General features: G+C 35.6%; 1 protein-coding gene and 1 non-coding gene across 2 annotated transcripts in view; both read right to left on the reverse strand.

Annotated features, from left to right (window-relative positions):
- Nucleotides 1-16,425, reverse strand: part of RC3H2 (ring finger and CCCH-type domains 2) — a 48,049-nt gene that overhangs the window by 25,659 nt on the left and 5,965 nt on the right. The window contains exons 2-6 of the mRNA XM_040631850.1: nt 15,488-15,784; nt 13,038-13,155; nt 10,605-10,838; nt 3,865-4,040; nt 442-642 (exon numbers count right to left, since the gene is read on the reverse strand). Coding sequence (XP_040487784.1) covers nt 442-642; nt 3,865-4,040; nt 10,605-10,838; nt 13,038-13,155; nt 15,488-15,718 — 960 coding nt within the window. The 5' untranslated portion in view covers nt 15,719-15,784. The remainder of the gene's footprint in view (nt 1-441; nt 643-3,864; nt 4,041-10,604; nt 10,839-13,037; nt 13,156-15,487; nt 15,785-16,425) is intronic.
- LOC121103154 lies at nt 50-160 on the reverse strand. The gene has a single exon (XR_005835313.1). It is a non-coding gene; the product is annotated as a small nucleolar RNA SNORD90 (small nucleolar RNA).

Here is a 16,425-nt window from a genome sequence, read left to right on the forward strand (position 1 = left end):
TCTTAGGACACATCTACATTAAAATGCTTCATTTAGTCAACATACTAACAGGTTTTCAAGTGTCTTCAGATTCCATAGTAGGAGTATCAATGATGAATGAAATTTTCACCTCAGAATCTGCCCTATGAAATTCATCATTAGACACTTAGAAAACTTACTTATAAGCTATATTAGCTCTCTGGGGCCAAAACAAAGATAAACAACAGACTATAAGCCAGGCTGCTTTTATGCTACTATCCTATATTTGCTTCCCTGTTGCCTCCCTTTGTTTATTTTGAAAGTTAAAAAAATAATAAAAAGAAATAAAGATAAAATAATAGAGAGCCTGATATTTAAAAACAGGCATCTCCAACTAGTTGTCTCTTTAGTTCCTTCAGAAGGGTGCAATGCTCTTCTAAGCAACAGCAATGATATAAAACAAACATCACTAATTTCACAAACCTTATCAATGATAGACTGCATGTGTGATTTATGTGCCAAGTCACCATACAGAAGTGAGGACCACTGCTCAGGTGAAATGCGGAGTCCTGCTTCCATAGCAATATGAACAATTTGGGCATCATGTTCTCTGCGTAATGCTTCGTAACTCCGAAATTCCTCCTTTAGCTGCATCAGGGAAGAGTCTTCATCCCTTTTGGTAACCTAAAAAATAGAAAGGAGAAAAAAAAAACCCATCAGAATTGGTCTGCTCTCCCCCCTTCTCCAATCGATTCTTTTGGGGGGAGAGTAGAGATATCAGATACCAGACAAAAGAAGGTGCAAAGGAGAGAATTGTCCTTATCACAAATTATTTTTGGAACAAAGCAGAACTTACATAACCCAGTACATAGTTTTGCCTTCTTTCAATGAGCTTAGCAGCTGACAGAGAAGACACTTGTAAATAGAAAATTACAGTATATGCGCTATTATAATGCTCCATGGCAACATAAAGGGAAGGCAATTAAATCTGACTTAGGGGAGAAGGAAGGGATAACAGAGAAGGCTTCCCCCACGTGAAGGCTGCATGAACTGAGTCTTAAAGAATGAATAGGAGTTTCCAGGTAAGAAACAGAATCTTAACAAGAGGATCAAGTGGTGAAATAGAAAAATGAAAGAGCAGAGCACACAGAATTAAAGACTAAGATACAGACTAGAGAAGAATCATAGAGGGCCTTATAAACTATGGTGAGAAACTGATATATGATGCTGTAGGGAATGGGAAGCCACTGAGGACCTTTAAGCAGAGGAATGACAAATCAGTCCAGCCAATGGGTAGACATATATTAGCACTGCCATGTGATGATTCAGGTATTTTCTATCACCACAAAAATGATCATTAGGTTATTTATTATTTTTATACCTGACTTAAGCCTTAATTAATACCTGACTTAATAAGTCATTTAAAAAACATAAATTCAAAAGTTTACAGTTTCACATACCCTACTAATTCTCCAAACATGCAAGTATATGACTAGATAATTTCCACACTAGATGATACCACCTATCTAAAACTTGCACAATGAAATTTGAAACTTGGCTAGGAGTCAGAGTACCCAGGACTAGTACAGACTCTGAAACTCAGACTGAACAAATCATTCACACTGTTCAAAATCATGATTTCCTCATTGGTAAAATGAAAATACCTCCAAACCACCACACTGGTTGTTTCTATTGTTGGCACACGAGACAACAATGATACGACCCCAAGAACATGAAGATGGGAAAATCAGGTTACCAGCTGAGAATTAATAGTATTGGTTCACAATCTTTTTAGGAATATATATTTACATTATAGAAAAGTGTGGGACACCCAAATTCTAAACAACACCATCTTAGGTATAACTTAAGAGAGCGCAGAATATATGTTACTTAGAAGTCACAAAAATCCACAATCTATCCTAACCTACTTAAAGAAACACTGAGGAAACAAAAGAAAGAATTATCTACATAAAAATAGAAAAAGAAACCCAAGAACCAGACGACGGTAGCACTCACCCAACTACCATGTAGGCTACAGGGTGCCTCACAGGCAGCATAAGCATCTATTCACCTGAGTAGTAAAGACAGACACAGGGGGCTAACAGAGCCTGGTCATAATAAAGTTCTCACTACCACGCATCAAAATCACCCATGAAGCATTAGAAACTACAATTTCAGGTAATCACAATTTCTGGCTTTGAAGACCACACAATTTAAAAAAGTATGACAAGTCCCACATCAGATACACCAAATCACAATACATCTGAGGAGGGGATCCAGGAATGTAAGCTTTTAAAAACCCCATAGATAATTCTGATGCAGATCATCAGCTGGGAATCCCTGCATCAAAACCGTGAGAATTGTTAACTCCCCTTGCGCGGATTCCATGCTACTCAAAAAAGGTTTGATACTCTTCGGCAGGAAAATAGCGCCAATATGATGATTTAAGTCATGTAAGAGTTGCACTTCTCATCGCGAATGAATAAATCTGATTATCCGTTGTGGGTGAATCCAAAGGGAAGAATCCACTGTATGCACCCACAAAATTCACATCTCTAAGCCTATGAAATCAAGGAAAGACCTTTGACAATGGTGATTTTACTAAAGTAAATGATACCCAAGAGAGGCCTTTTGGCAGTTAAGTCAGCATGATATCCTTTTATTAATCTAAATACTGCTTTAACATCTTAAACTAGAATGCAGCGAGGATGAAATGAGAGCATAAAATTGAAATCACTTTCTATACTAGTGTTATTCAAATGTCAGGTATTAGTAACAACTGTCGATGTATGACTACCATAAACCACAAATCAGAATGATTCCTATGGAAGAAAAAAACATATTAACTCAGGAATACACAGTGTGAGAACCTAACCAGTCACTTCAGAAAGATAAACGATCTCTGTAATTTGATTTGGTTGCTTAGCCAAAAACATAATGTTTGAGAAAACAGGGATTCATTTTTATTGTTGTCCTTAAGGGCACAAAATCTAGCACTATAACTATCAAGGAGATAGTGTCCAAGCCTCATTAGGAGATAAGTGAGTTCATCTGAACATATTTCCATCTGCAATTACCTGTTATTTCAAACTAAGCAGTCTGCCAAAAATTTTTTTTCCTGTCTGTACGGTTTTCACTCTTGGGCTTTTAAAACCAGCAAAATAGCCTAGATAAGCCTGGCTTTCAAATTTTGGTGTTTTACTTTTATAGAAGCCAATGAACCTTTCCAGTTCCAAGTCTTTGGGCCTTTCTCAAGATCCAGCCAGCAACCCCTACTCTTGTAACATGCAGGAACTTTCAAGGATTCAGCCTACTTTCCACCTCCCTCAGTATCTCTAACTACCCACAAGTCTATAAGACAATGAAACCACATTTCTAAATATCTTGGGGTTTTTCTGTCTTCTCCACAACAGAACACAAAAAAATCACACCTCCTAAATGCAAAGTGGGGCAAATACCTCAACTTTTCACTCTCTTGTCCTGAAGGCAACATTATAGGCTATCTTCAGATTAAAGGTTATAATCTAATCGCAACAGGGAATAAAATTAAAGTAATAATGGGAAATTGAAACATTTACCAACTTTTACGTACTTTTATGTAGTTTTCCATTTTAAGATGGGAAATTCATTTGAATTAGACTTCTTTAGTCTACTTCATTATCCCGAGAGTCAAGTTTACCAAACTATTTCCTTATGCTCTGTTTTGTGTTACTGACACCTTCACATATGTTTATTCCCAACAGGTAGTATCACAGATGCAAACAATGCAGAAGAAAAACAAAGTTTCCTTTCAACTCTTGGAAGCATTCTGCATTCCTGGAGACCCTAGACCAGGTAACACCCATTTTAGAAAGCCTCTGTCTCATACACAGGCATGTAATGTCTAGATGGTTGCATGCTACTTACCTTAAAACATGAAGCTCGATACAGTAGTTGCACGACATGACCAATACTTGTTTTTGATGCCTGAGGAAATCTTGGTTCTAGTCTTTGCACAACAAAAAGTACCAGTACTTTCCTTGAGAGAGCAGAACCATCTTCTAATGCTAGCAACACCAGCTTCAAGGCCTCTTCTTGCATAGCTAGAAGTAAGGAACATGCATTCACAATAAATGAGAAACCCTGGAGATCATGTCTGTCAGACATCTTTGAGTATTAGTTCATGGCGGTCCATTATCCACTGTCTATATTTCATTAGCACAAAAAGGGGACATCACACATACAAAAATACGGTTTACTTAAAAAGCAATCAAATAAAATATAATTTTTACTGAACAACCATTCAGAAAACAAGTCAACAAAACTTAAAACCTATCTTCTGCAGGTATTTAATAATCAACTACATAACAATGTTATAGTACAAAGAAAAAATCCTCATTTACAAAATACAGGAGATACTCTGACATATTAAGTAACACATAAAAAACACAAAGTAGCCTTATGGTAAATGGTAATTGCTCTTTAATGCGTGAGACTGTTATTTTGCCTGACAACAATTTTGCACATGATTTTATTTTATTTTATTTATTTTTTTTTTTAAAGATTTTTATTTATTTATTTGACAGAGATAGAGACAGCCAGCGAGAGAGGGAACACAAGTAGGGGGAGTGGGAGAGGAAGAAGCAGGCTCATAGAGGAGGAGCCTGACGTGGGGCTCGATCCCGGAACGCCGGGATCACGCCCTGAGCCGAAGGCAGACGCTTTAACCGCTGTGCCACCCAGGCGCCCCAGCACATGATTTTAAAGTGAATTTAGCCTGTGGATGCAATGCCTAAAGAAGGTATTAATTTATGTTGTTTTGTAGCCAGGGATGTATACAGTATAATCTGAATCTAATTATGAGAGAATATCAGACAAACTCAAATTAAGGAATTTTTTGTAAAGTAACTGCTGTAGGGGCGCCTGGGTGGCTCACTTGGTTAAGTGTCTGCCTTTGGCTCAGGTCATGATCCCAGGGGTCCTAGGATCAAGCCCCACATAGGGCTCCTGGCTCAGCAGGGAGCCTGCTTCTCCCTCTCCCTTCTGCTCATGTATGCGCTTTCTCTAATAAATAAATAACATCTTTTAAAAAAAAAATAACTGCCTGTATTCTTCAAGAATACCAACATCAGACAAAGAAGGGCTGAAGAATGATTTCAGATTAAAAAAGACTAAAAAGAAATGACAAATAAATAGAATAAATGATCCTGGCCTGGACTGTTTTCTGAAAGAAAATAAATTCCATTAAACACATTTTTGGAATAACTGACAAAACTGGAATACGAACTAGATTTTAGTATGGTATGTAAGTTAAATTTGCTGAGTTTGGTGAACATACTGTTGTTACGTAAGACAGCATCCTTGTTTTTAGGAAATACATTGAAGTATAAAGGGATAAAGGAGCACTGAAATATGCAACCTGTTCTCAAATGGTTCAGAAAAGAGGAAAAGGGCAAATAACATAACAAATATAACAAGATATTAAAAACTAATGAATGTAGATAAAGAGTGTACAGGAATTCTCTGCATCATTCTTGCAACTTTGGGGTAAAACTGAAACTATTTTAAAATTAAAAGTTAAAAGTGCATTGGTTCTCAAAACAGTGGAACTTAAGAGCTGAGAGCTCATCCAGAATCTGGATTAAAAATTGAACCCTTTTTCAAGTGAGGCACTGAGGTCAAGGTTCACAACTAGTTAGCATCAAAACTACTTGCAACAAGGACTTTTTAAAAAATTTGAGGTAAACTTTATATAAAATTAACCATTTTAGAGTATATAATTCACATGAACAACCATCTGGTCTATCTAGGAAACCTATAGCCATTACGCAGTCACTCCCCAGAGCCTCTAAACCCAGCCTCTGGCAACCACTAGTCTGCAGTCTGGTTCTATGGATTTACCTTTGCGGATGCTTCAAATACATGGAATCATAGAATATGTGACTTTTTTTCTGGCTTCTTTTCACTTAACATAATATTATTGAAGTTCACCTACACTGTAGCATACATCAATTTCAATCCTTTTTAAATTTTTATGCTGACTTTATATAGAAAGGAAAATATTTTATATATTTCAATTCTTTCTGTGGCTGAATAATAATATATTTATAGACAAAGCACATCTGGTTATCCATTCATCAGCTTATGCCCATGTGGACTGCTTCCACCTTTGCGCCATTGTGACGAATGCTGCTGTGAACACTGGTGTACAGTATTAGTTTGAATCCCTGTTTTCAGTTCTTTGGGGTATATATGCAAGGAGTGGGACTGCTGGGTCATATGGTAACCCTGACTTTCAGAGGAACAGCCAAATAGTTTTCCACAAAGGCTGCACCACTCTGCTTCCCAAGTTTCACCCACATCCTCACCAACTCTCTTTCCATATTTTAGATTATGGCAAACCTAGCTGGTGTGAAGTGGTATCTTATATGATTTTGTTTTGCAGTTCCTTAATGACTAATGATGCTGAGAATCTTTTCAAGTGCTTTTTGGCCATCTGTGCACCTTCTTTGGAGAAATGTCTATTCATGCCCTTGGTCCATTTTTTTACATTGTATTGTCTTTTTGTTGTTGAGTGGTGGAACAAAGGATATTTGATACCTAGTCTAGTGCTCCTTGGGTCAGGTAAATAAACAAGGAGGAAACATCCAAAGGCAGCATTCTTAAATTACATGTAAATGTGGATTTTTAAAATTACTTTTCAACTTAACTTTGTATTATGGAAAATTTTCAACATACATAAAAGTAGAGATCACATGAACCCATAAGATAGCTGTTGCCAGTTCCTACCCACTTTTCCAGTTTGCTGTGGCTGGAGTGTTTTGATATAAATACCAGCCAACATAGCATTTCACCCTTAAATAATTCATTATATATTTCTAACATATAAGGACTTTGAAAAAAATTTTATACCATTATCACATTTTAAGAAAGTAATATATATCCTTACTATCATCTAATATCCAGTCCACGTTGAATTTTTTCCCACTGTCTCAAAAATTTCTTCTTACAGTTGGCTTCTTTAATAATATCCAAATAAAGTCCATACATTGCTTTTGGCTAATACGCGTTTAGGCTTAAAAAAAAAAAACTATACCACTTTCCCACCACCCATTTCATAGAAAATTCAGTTTTTCTCTGATTTTTTTGAAGAAACAATCATTTTTCTAAACAATTCCCCACATTCCTGATGTGGCTAATTTTGTGCTTATAGTCTTTCTAAATATGTTCATTTATCCTCCTTATTTCACATAAACTATAGGCTTGCTTAGATTCAGAATGAATTTTTGTTTTTTTGAGGTTTTGTTTCTTTTTCTGCCAAGCATACTTATTATTCCGTATATTACATCAGGAGATACTTAAGGCCCAGTTGTCTCACTTTTAATAATGTTAGTGGGTTTACTAATGATCAGTGGGTTCAGGCCTCATGCATCTATAGTAAATTTTCCCAGCAACCTTACATCTAATGGTTTTAACAGCTACTAATAGTTCTTGTGTAGACCCACTAATTCATATGAGGTTGTAAATGTGTGATTTTTCTAGTTTTGACACTCTTTTCCTAAATTTATTAGCTGGAATTTTGCTAAAAGAGGAAGCTACACTCAACACCCTAAGAAACTGTCCTTGAAAACAGTTTGTAAGGAAAGGCAGAAAAAACATGCTTCACTTTTATTCTACTTTTTTGCAATTTCTAGAATAACGTGTTGGCATTATTTAGCAACTGCCAAAGATAATCGATTTTTCCTGTACCATCATTACAAAATCACGGATTTTCATATATTTTATGTTTCAATCCTACTATAGTCGTTATTCATTTTGATGTTCAAACCGCCACTCACGTCCAGTGGAAGCCCTTTCAAATTTACTTCTAATTCTGACAAGATGTCAATCATCTCTGATAGGTTTTTTGCTTTCTAGCCCAAGAATTCCCAGGCTTAACTTGTCCTTCCGTACCCTAGAACTGGAATATGGCATTTATCGAAGACTAAAGAGCCCTGCTTCTTTTTAGTGGGCAATGGTATTTATTAAGAGTCATAATCTGGGTGCTATCGTTGCTTCTAAGCTCTTTCAGTGGAGAGATCTTAGGAATAGACATTTTTAGAGAAAGAAAAGTAAATGAGTTGTACTTACATTGACAATTCAAATGTAAGACTAAAAAGATTTTTACATAAATTCTTTGAGTTCATACTTGTATCTTTTTCTTTAAATGCTGAAAATCTTGGTTCCTGATGGCATTAACATAATTAATTACTTGCTTTATCTTACTGTGTGCCTGAATCTACCTTAGGATTATATATCCCATGAGGGATATAAAAAGCAAAACACTGTGTTCCAAAGTCACCTGCAATAATTCATTCCTGATGAATATGCTACCAACTTAATGTATGTTTCAGCTTTTTTGTGTTTAGATATTGTTTTGTCTTACTCTTTTTAATTAAATTTTAAAAATCTATTTTTACTAAAAATTGTTTTATAATTACATAAAACATTTACATGGGTCCCAAATATAAAACAAGGTACATTCAATGAGGTCTAGTTCTGTCCTGGTCTGCCTTCTCTTGGTTCCTCCTTCCTCTATATAAGTTTATTACTTTTAAATTTCTCCTACCATTGTTTCTTTTGGAAAATATAAATAAACACAGCCAATGGTTATATCTCTCTCCCTTAGATAAAAAATACTATAGTAAGCACACTATTTGGCACTTTTTGTTCTTGTTTTTAAAGATTTTATGTATTTATTTGACAGAGCGAGAGCACAAGCAGGGGGAGCCGCAGAGGGAGAGGGAGAAATAGGCTCCCCACTGAGCAGGGAGCCTCATGCGGGGCTTGGCTGGGAAAACGACCTGAGTCAAAGGCAGACGCTTAACCAAATGAGCCACCTAGGCATACCTGTTTTGTTTTATTTATTTTCTTTTTTAAAGTAAGGTCTATACCCAACATGGGGCTTAAACTCATGACGCTGAGATCAAGAGTCCCATGCTCTACTGACTGAGTCAGTCACGTGCCCCTTTTGCTTTTTTTTTTTTTTTAACCTAACATATATAGAGATCATACCCTAGCAGAACATATACATCTTCCTCATTCCTTTCAACAGGTGCAGAGTACTCCACTGGAAGGATATACCAGTTTATTAAACAAGTCTCTTCTTCATAGACATTCAGGTTGTTTCCAGATGTTTGCTGTTACAAATAGTGCTTTGTATTCTGCATTCTGGGGGTGCCTGGCTGGCTTAGTCGGAAGACCACGCAACTCTTATCCTCAGGGTTGTGAGTCTGAGCCCCACGTTGGATGTACAGATTAAATAAAAACTTAAAAAAAAATAACTATGCGTTCTGTGTTTTCTGCTGTATCTTTGCGATAGATTCATAGAAATGGAACTGTTAGGCCAAAGAATAAGTGCGTAGGTGATTTTGGTAGATGTTGCAGAATACCTCTCTTTAAAATGTGTACCACTTAGTACTCCCGCCATTACTGGATGAAAGCTACCTGTTTTCCCACAGCCCTGACGACAAAATACACTGTCAAACTTTTGAATTCTGCCAATCTGATACATGAGAAATGGTCAATATAATTTTTGTGAATATTTCTCTTGATATGAGAAACACTGAATACGTTTTATATGTTTGAAGGCCGTTTACGTTACTTTTTCTCCTGCGTTTTCTGTTCATATTTTTTGCCAAATTTTCAACTGGGTGGTTGGTATCTTTTTCTGAGTTTTTAGAAGTATCTTACATTGTAGTTATATTAGTCCTTTGTGACAGAATACAAACATTTTTCTAAGTTTGTCATTTTTTTACTTTGCTGATATTTTCTGTGATGCAATTAACAAATATTTAGTTATATATCAGTCTTTCCTATTACTGCTTCTGGATTTGGAGTAAAAAAAAAAAAAGTGTTTCCTATACTAAGTCATAGAAAAATTCACTCTTGCATTCTTTATTAGTTGTATGATAGTATTTTTTAGTAACAAGTATTTATGACCTACTTGGAATTTAAGTAGCTATGGTGTATAAGAAATATATCCAATTTTATCTTTTTCCACATGTCTATTCAGTTGTCCCAATGGCACTTATTTAAAAAGTTTCCTTCACACACACTCACACACAAAATCCGGTATACCTGACTGTAGTTCTAAAATCAGAAAGGTAAAACAATAAAGCTTCTAAAAGGTAACAGAGAAGTGCACTTCATTCACAACCTTGGTATAGGTAAAGATTTTTTAAATAGAATGTAGACGGTAATAACTATGAAGGCATCATCCCCAGTGATTCTTATTTTTTGTGCGTGTAATTTCTGTTTTCCAAGTTTTCAAGACAATTTTTAATTTTTTTTCATTAAAAAAACCCAAAAAACAAAAAAACTTTACTTTTCCTTTCCTTACTACCTATACCATCTTAGGCCTCTCTAACCCAGTTTTTTAAATTGTAAAAGTAGATCTGTGTCACTTCTTTTAAAGGCTGCTAAAGATTAAATGAGGAATTTATTCTAAAATGTTACAGCACTATCACATAGATTATGATTACAAAACTGGTTTATCTTTAATTATGTGAAGATTTGTATGTATACATAAAGATGGGTTGAGTCTGGGGATTCTCAGCTAACTCTAGAAATTGGCATCCTCTCGCCCTGGTAGTCAGTAAGAGAGACAAGATAGTGATCTATCCTACCTGGCCCTAGAAATTGGCATCCTCGAGCCCTGACAGCAGCCCACAGGTTGGCAGATAATTGCTGGGGATTCTGGTGCTGTAATATTAGTTCTGTTACAGTTCTTTCTCCAAGTGAACGGGCTGCTCGCATGGCCCTGACACGACCTTCTTCCTCCACCAGTTGACAGTTTACAAGTGTCACCAGTTTCCTTTGCATTGGACGGCTCAGTGCACTCTGGTTCAAACTAGCTACACCTTTAAGAAAAAGGAAAGAAAGTAAAGTTTCTTCAATTAAATAAGACAAGTTAATTTTCATTACCCATACTTAACTATGAAGCCATAATTTGTAATGAGTCCTTCCACTGTTTTAACAAGAATATTCTGAATCTGTTTATTGAAGTCTAATTTGCAGTTACTTCAAATTTTATTTAGGTATCTTGTTCTCTGGGTTCCATGTGCCCCTCGAGAGAGAGTACTTTGGGTTTACTCAGTCTCTTCTCCATCCAGTTTATTAATGAAAAGTTTAATCAAAAGTAATGATTAATAACAGTTCTAATTTTATTGTATAGATGATGTTTAGAAATACAACTTTATGGCAAGCTCTTAGATCATAATCCCTTTTCCTGACTCAAGGATACGCTCCAGCAATTCTTTCCTCTCTCCCACATCATTACTTCTTCCCTTTCTGTTTGATCGCTTCCATTAGCATACAATAAAAACAAGCATGCTGTTATTTCATCCATCTTAAAAATAAATAAATCTTTTCATTCATCCTTCTTTGCCTACCAGCTCTGCCCCATTCCTTTCTTCTCTTTTGTAGCCAATTCTCTAGAATTATCTATATTCACTATCTCCAAATTCCTTGCTTCACAATCTTTAAAACCTACTCCAATCAAGTTGTTGCTACTATCACTTCATCAAAACTGCTTGTCATGACAATTACCTCTACTTTGCTAAGTCAGTGGTCAATTCTCAGTCCTTACCTTACTTTACCTTTCAACAGCCCTCAACACAGATAAGCACTCCTAATTCCTTTAAACGCTTTCTTTACTTGGCTTCCAGAACACTCCATCCTCTTGCTTTTCTTCTTTCGTTTTATTCCACGTCTTCTTTTCTGATTTCATCTTTTCTTCCTGACTTCTTAATGTTAAAGGGCCCAGTTTTTGTTTTCTTCTCTATCTACATTCACCACGTACACGATCATGTTCTGCTGCTCTCCCCCTCACTCACACTGCTCCAGGCACACTCTCCTATTATTGTTCTTTGAAGATATTGGCATGCCTTGGGGACTTTGCTTCTGCCTCTCAGGAACAGTCTTTTTTTTTTTTTTTTTAAGATTTATTTATTTGAGAGAGAAAGAGTACGAGGGATCCCAAGCAGACTCTATGCTGAGCACAGAGCCTGATGCGGGGCTTGATATCAGGACCCTGAGATCACAACCTGAGCCGAAACCAAGGGTTGGACACTTAACTGACTGTGCCACCCAGGTGCTCCATCCTTACTGCCTCTCTGGAACACTCTATTCCCAGGAACCTACACGGCTAACTATCTCGCCTCTTTCATCTCAAGTTTAGAAGCTACCTTCTTAATGAGTCCTACACTAACCACCTTTTGTAAAATTGCAACCTGCCCTTGTCCCCTCACCCTGACATTTCTGATCCCTCTAAATGTATTACTATACTTCCGTAATAATTATCAATTGTAACATACTATATAACTTTTTATTATGTTTATCATTTATTATACTTTCTCCCTTTTCTAAAACATAAGGGCTATGAGGGCAAGCATTTTATTCATGTATGCCAAATACCAAAATAGTGCCCAGCACTTAGTACATGCTTGTTAGATATCTGTTCAATAAATGAATGATTAAATGAATGAGGAAGACAGGTTGTTTCTCAAGGAAATCACTATGTCCTCAATATTCAACAGTTCACAGCACAGAGCAGGTATAAAATAAATACTTGATTGATTCATCTATGATATGTGGGTCACTGGGTGGGTGGTGATGAACAAAATAGAACTCCGTTTCTGTCATAACACTTAAAATAATTTATTGCACTTAAATGCTTATCACCCCCAATAGACTGTGGGCTCTATGAAGGCAGGGGCCCTAATCACGATAAGTGCTCAACAAAACTGAATGAATGATTGAATCAATACACGAAATTGTCTTAGTAGGACTTATTAAAATTAATATTCTGCTATAGCACTATTATTTTAATGAATACAAACTGTAGAAATCTCAACATATAGTGTCTGATGAATTCTTAAAATAGTAACAATGTTGGTTATTTTCAGAAAATAAAAATAATGCTCACCATAAAAAACTTTCCAAGAACTGTCCAAACTTTTAAAACTCAAAATTATTTAACAGGGTATCAACATCAAGTCTTTCAAAGTAAATGTATTACCAAATCCTGCTCACCAGTAAAAAGACTTTTATGAACTTACCTTTACCGCCACTTAGTGGTTTCAAGTAGAGTGCCAAATCCTCAACACATTTCTTTGCAACCTCATAGTGTTTGTTCTCACCTAGATTACTTAACTTTATTGACTGATGATCTGGTACCTAAAAACAAAGAAAAATTGAGGAAATACATGCATCTAGCTCATGGAACTGTTATTTATATAACTGAAAATAATCTTGGTGAGTATAAAATTATAATACAGAGACAATACATCAAGGTAGTTTAAGTAAAATTAAAGCCAAACACCTAGCCAAACTACTTTCCAAGAACCAAGGTTACCATATTTAATAGCAGGGGCTCAGTGTATTAATAAATGGAAAAAACAGCAAGTAGTTATTAATATTGTATCAACGTTAATTTCCTAAGCTTGATAACTATGCTACAATTTTGACAGATGTTAACATTAGGGGAAGTTGCAGAAAGCTATACAGGTTCTCTGTATTACAGCTATTTTTTGCAACTTTTAAAAAAATATTTCAAATAACTAGGGAAAAAAGTACTTAGCACCTTTTCACTATATAATTTTATTATATTTGTTGATATGATAATGGTCTGTCCCCTTTTTGTAAAATAGAAGCACACTGTATTTTTTTTTTTTTAAGTAGGGACTTGAACTCACGACTCGGAGATCAAGACCTGAGATTGAAAGTCAGACGCTCAACTGACTGAGCCACCTAGGAGCCCCAAGACACAGTACTCTTAATAAAAGGTCAAAACTTGGGCATAAACTGCAGCTTTGCCACTTCTATGAGTGATCTTGAGTAAATCACTTAACTGCTCCAACTCATGGTTTTCCTATCTGAAAATGGAGAAGAAAATCCCTATTTCATACTGCCACTATGAAAATTCAATTTAATCCAACAAATATTTGTTTATGGAGTACTTAACATGCTCCAAACACAGTTTTGGGCATTAGACATCTATCAGCGAGCAAAACAGACAAAATTTCTTGCCCTTGTAGAGCTTACATTCTCGTGAAGAGAGGATGGAGCTGATAAATTAAAAAACATAATAAATAGGTAGTATGACAGAAAGTGATCAGTAAAAATTACATGGCAAGGACAAGGGAGATTGGGAGTGCTGGAAAGGGGTTGCAATTTTAACAGGGGTGGTCAGGATAGGCTTCCTTGAGAATCATGACATTTGAATAAAGACTTGAAAGAGGAGAGGTAATAAACATTCTAGGCAAAGATAACAGTCGCTACAAAATCCCTCAGGTGGGAACATGTTTGGCATATTTAACAATTGGCTAGGAAGCAATATAGCTTAAGCAGAAAGACCGAAGGCAGTTGTAGCAGGTGGGGCTTTAAAGGTAATAATCATACTGTATAGGTCTGTAGACTATTAAGGACCAATTGAGAGGACATTTATAAATGACAAACATAATACCTGACCTATATAGCAGGCGCTAAATGGCAGGTAGCTAGTATTATTACAAAGAGTTTACAGTATTTATGGATCTCAGATGCCACTGTTTGCAAAAGGCACCATTATTTTATGGGCCATTAAGAAAAACTGCTGCCAATTATGACATACTATTGATTATAGATGCATCTTGATTTCACAGTGTCTAACTGGATTATGAACATTGAAAAGAAATTTAAAAGAAAAACTTCAAATATCAAGACACTAAAAGAATGGACTATTTTTTAATTCACTGAATTTTCTAAGAAGTGATTAATCAGAAAAGTCCTTACTTTCTTGCTTTAATATATAGTGCATGATGTACAGAATTTCATCTTCTTCCTCACCTGTAAAATGGGGATAGTAACTATCGGAATAGCTATGGTAAGAATTAGTAATAATAGATGTTGAATACTTACTATCATACCTAACATACAGCAAGCCCTTATTAAATGGAAATTATTTTAAGTCCAGGCTCTTGATCTGATTCAGTAAAATGATTATAAACAAGAAATATTAATTTCATAACATATGAGTAGAAACAACTGTGCAGAATTTGTTACTGATACTCTGGAAATTGATTTTTTATGTATACATCCCTAAATAGATCTTATTTTCTCATTTGTAATATTATTCTGAAAGTCAAGTGAAGTTAAAAAAAAAACTCCAAGACCTCCATTTGAGGGTCCTAGTTGGTTGATATCTAGCCAAAGTTTTTTTTATATTTCTTTTCATATCACCTAATGAATATGCTTATTTAAAAATGTTCCTTATCCACTAATATCACTTCTAAACATAAATGTTGATCACTGCATTGAACACAAATATGCAACTATAATGGAATTTATGGTTTTGCATAAGGATTTATGACATTATCTAAAGAAAATCTTTTGCAGAATACAATCATGACATCAGGTACACTGAATATTTTTGATGTCTCAAGTATCACTAGACACACTTTGTACCCCTTAATGAACAAAGTTCTATAATTATTACATATACCAAATTAGTAAAATCTTGAAAGCTTACCTGGGCTCCAACTAACTGGAGAAGTGCAAAGTTGACAGGAAGCACATCAATGTCTGTGTTGATGGCAGTCTGGTCAAAAGGACAAGCTTTTCGGTGAAGTTTATTCAAGCAGGTCTTGCAAACAGTGTGTGAACAACCTAAACTGATGGGTTTGTGCACATTCTCATCAAATTCATTATAGCAGATTGGACAGGACAGAAATTCTGTCCATTGAGCTGCCTGCACAGGCATTGTGAAGCTGGATGCTCGGGTTAGCAGTCTAGCAGATCATTATTTTGCTGTGTAGTGTTTTGTAAGCTGGAAATGGACAAAAGTAAAAATTAACCACATATCATTCACCTTTTAAGAGTTAACTGCTTAAGTCAACCATCACAGCTTCGAAACCTAAAACACTCTGAATAATTTTATATGTTTTGGATGTCTTTTTCTTTAAATCTATTTGCTGAATTTGTTAACTTTCTGAAATTTTGTCCAGAAACAATATCTGAATAGTGTCCTTCTCAACTAAACATATTTATATTGGTTGCTCAAATAATAGTCGATTATCATTACGTATTTTTCTTAATGGCCACATCAAATAAGTAGATTAACTTTCCATGTTTCATTTTTAGGAACACAAACTACTTTGGATTGCTTGGGTTTTTGGATAGCTACTACCCCCAAACATATTAAGAAAATGTCTAAGAGTTATTGGACTTTGAAAACTATTGATCCAAAGAATATCGTAGTGAGTCAAGTGTGAAGACACAGCCACCTGAATGACTAAGTCAGTCGAGGATATGTTCAACTTGGCAGCTTCACAAAAGAGGAAATCTCTGGTCAAGATTTGACTAAGAGGCTAACAAAGGTACTGAAAATCAAAGTATGTGAGAGGATGATGATAGAGCAGTTTGTCCAAAAATGGGAAAAAAAAAAGATGCTAATCTTAAAATACAGAA

Source organism: Ursus maritimus, unplaced genomic scaffold, assembly GCF_017311325.1.
Source record: "Ursus maritimus isolate PB19 unplaced genomic scaffold, ASM1731132v1 scaffold_17, whole genome shotgun sequence".
Lineage (NCBI taxonomy): Eukaryota > Metazoa > Chordata > Mammalia > Carnivora > Ursidae > Ursus > Ursus maritimus.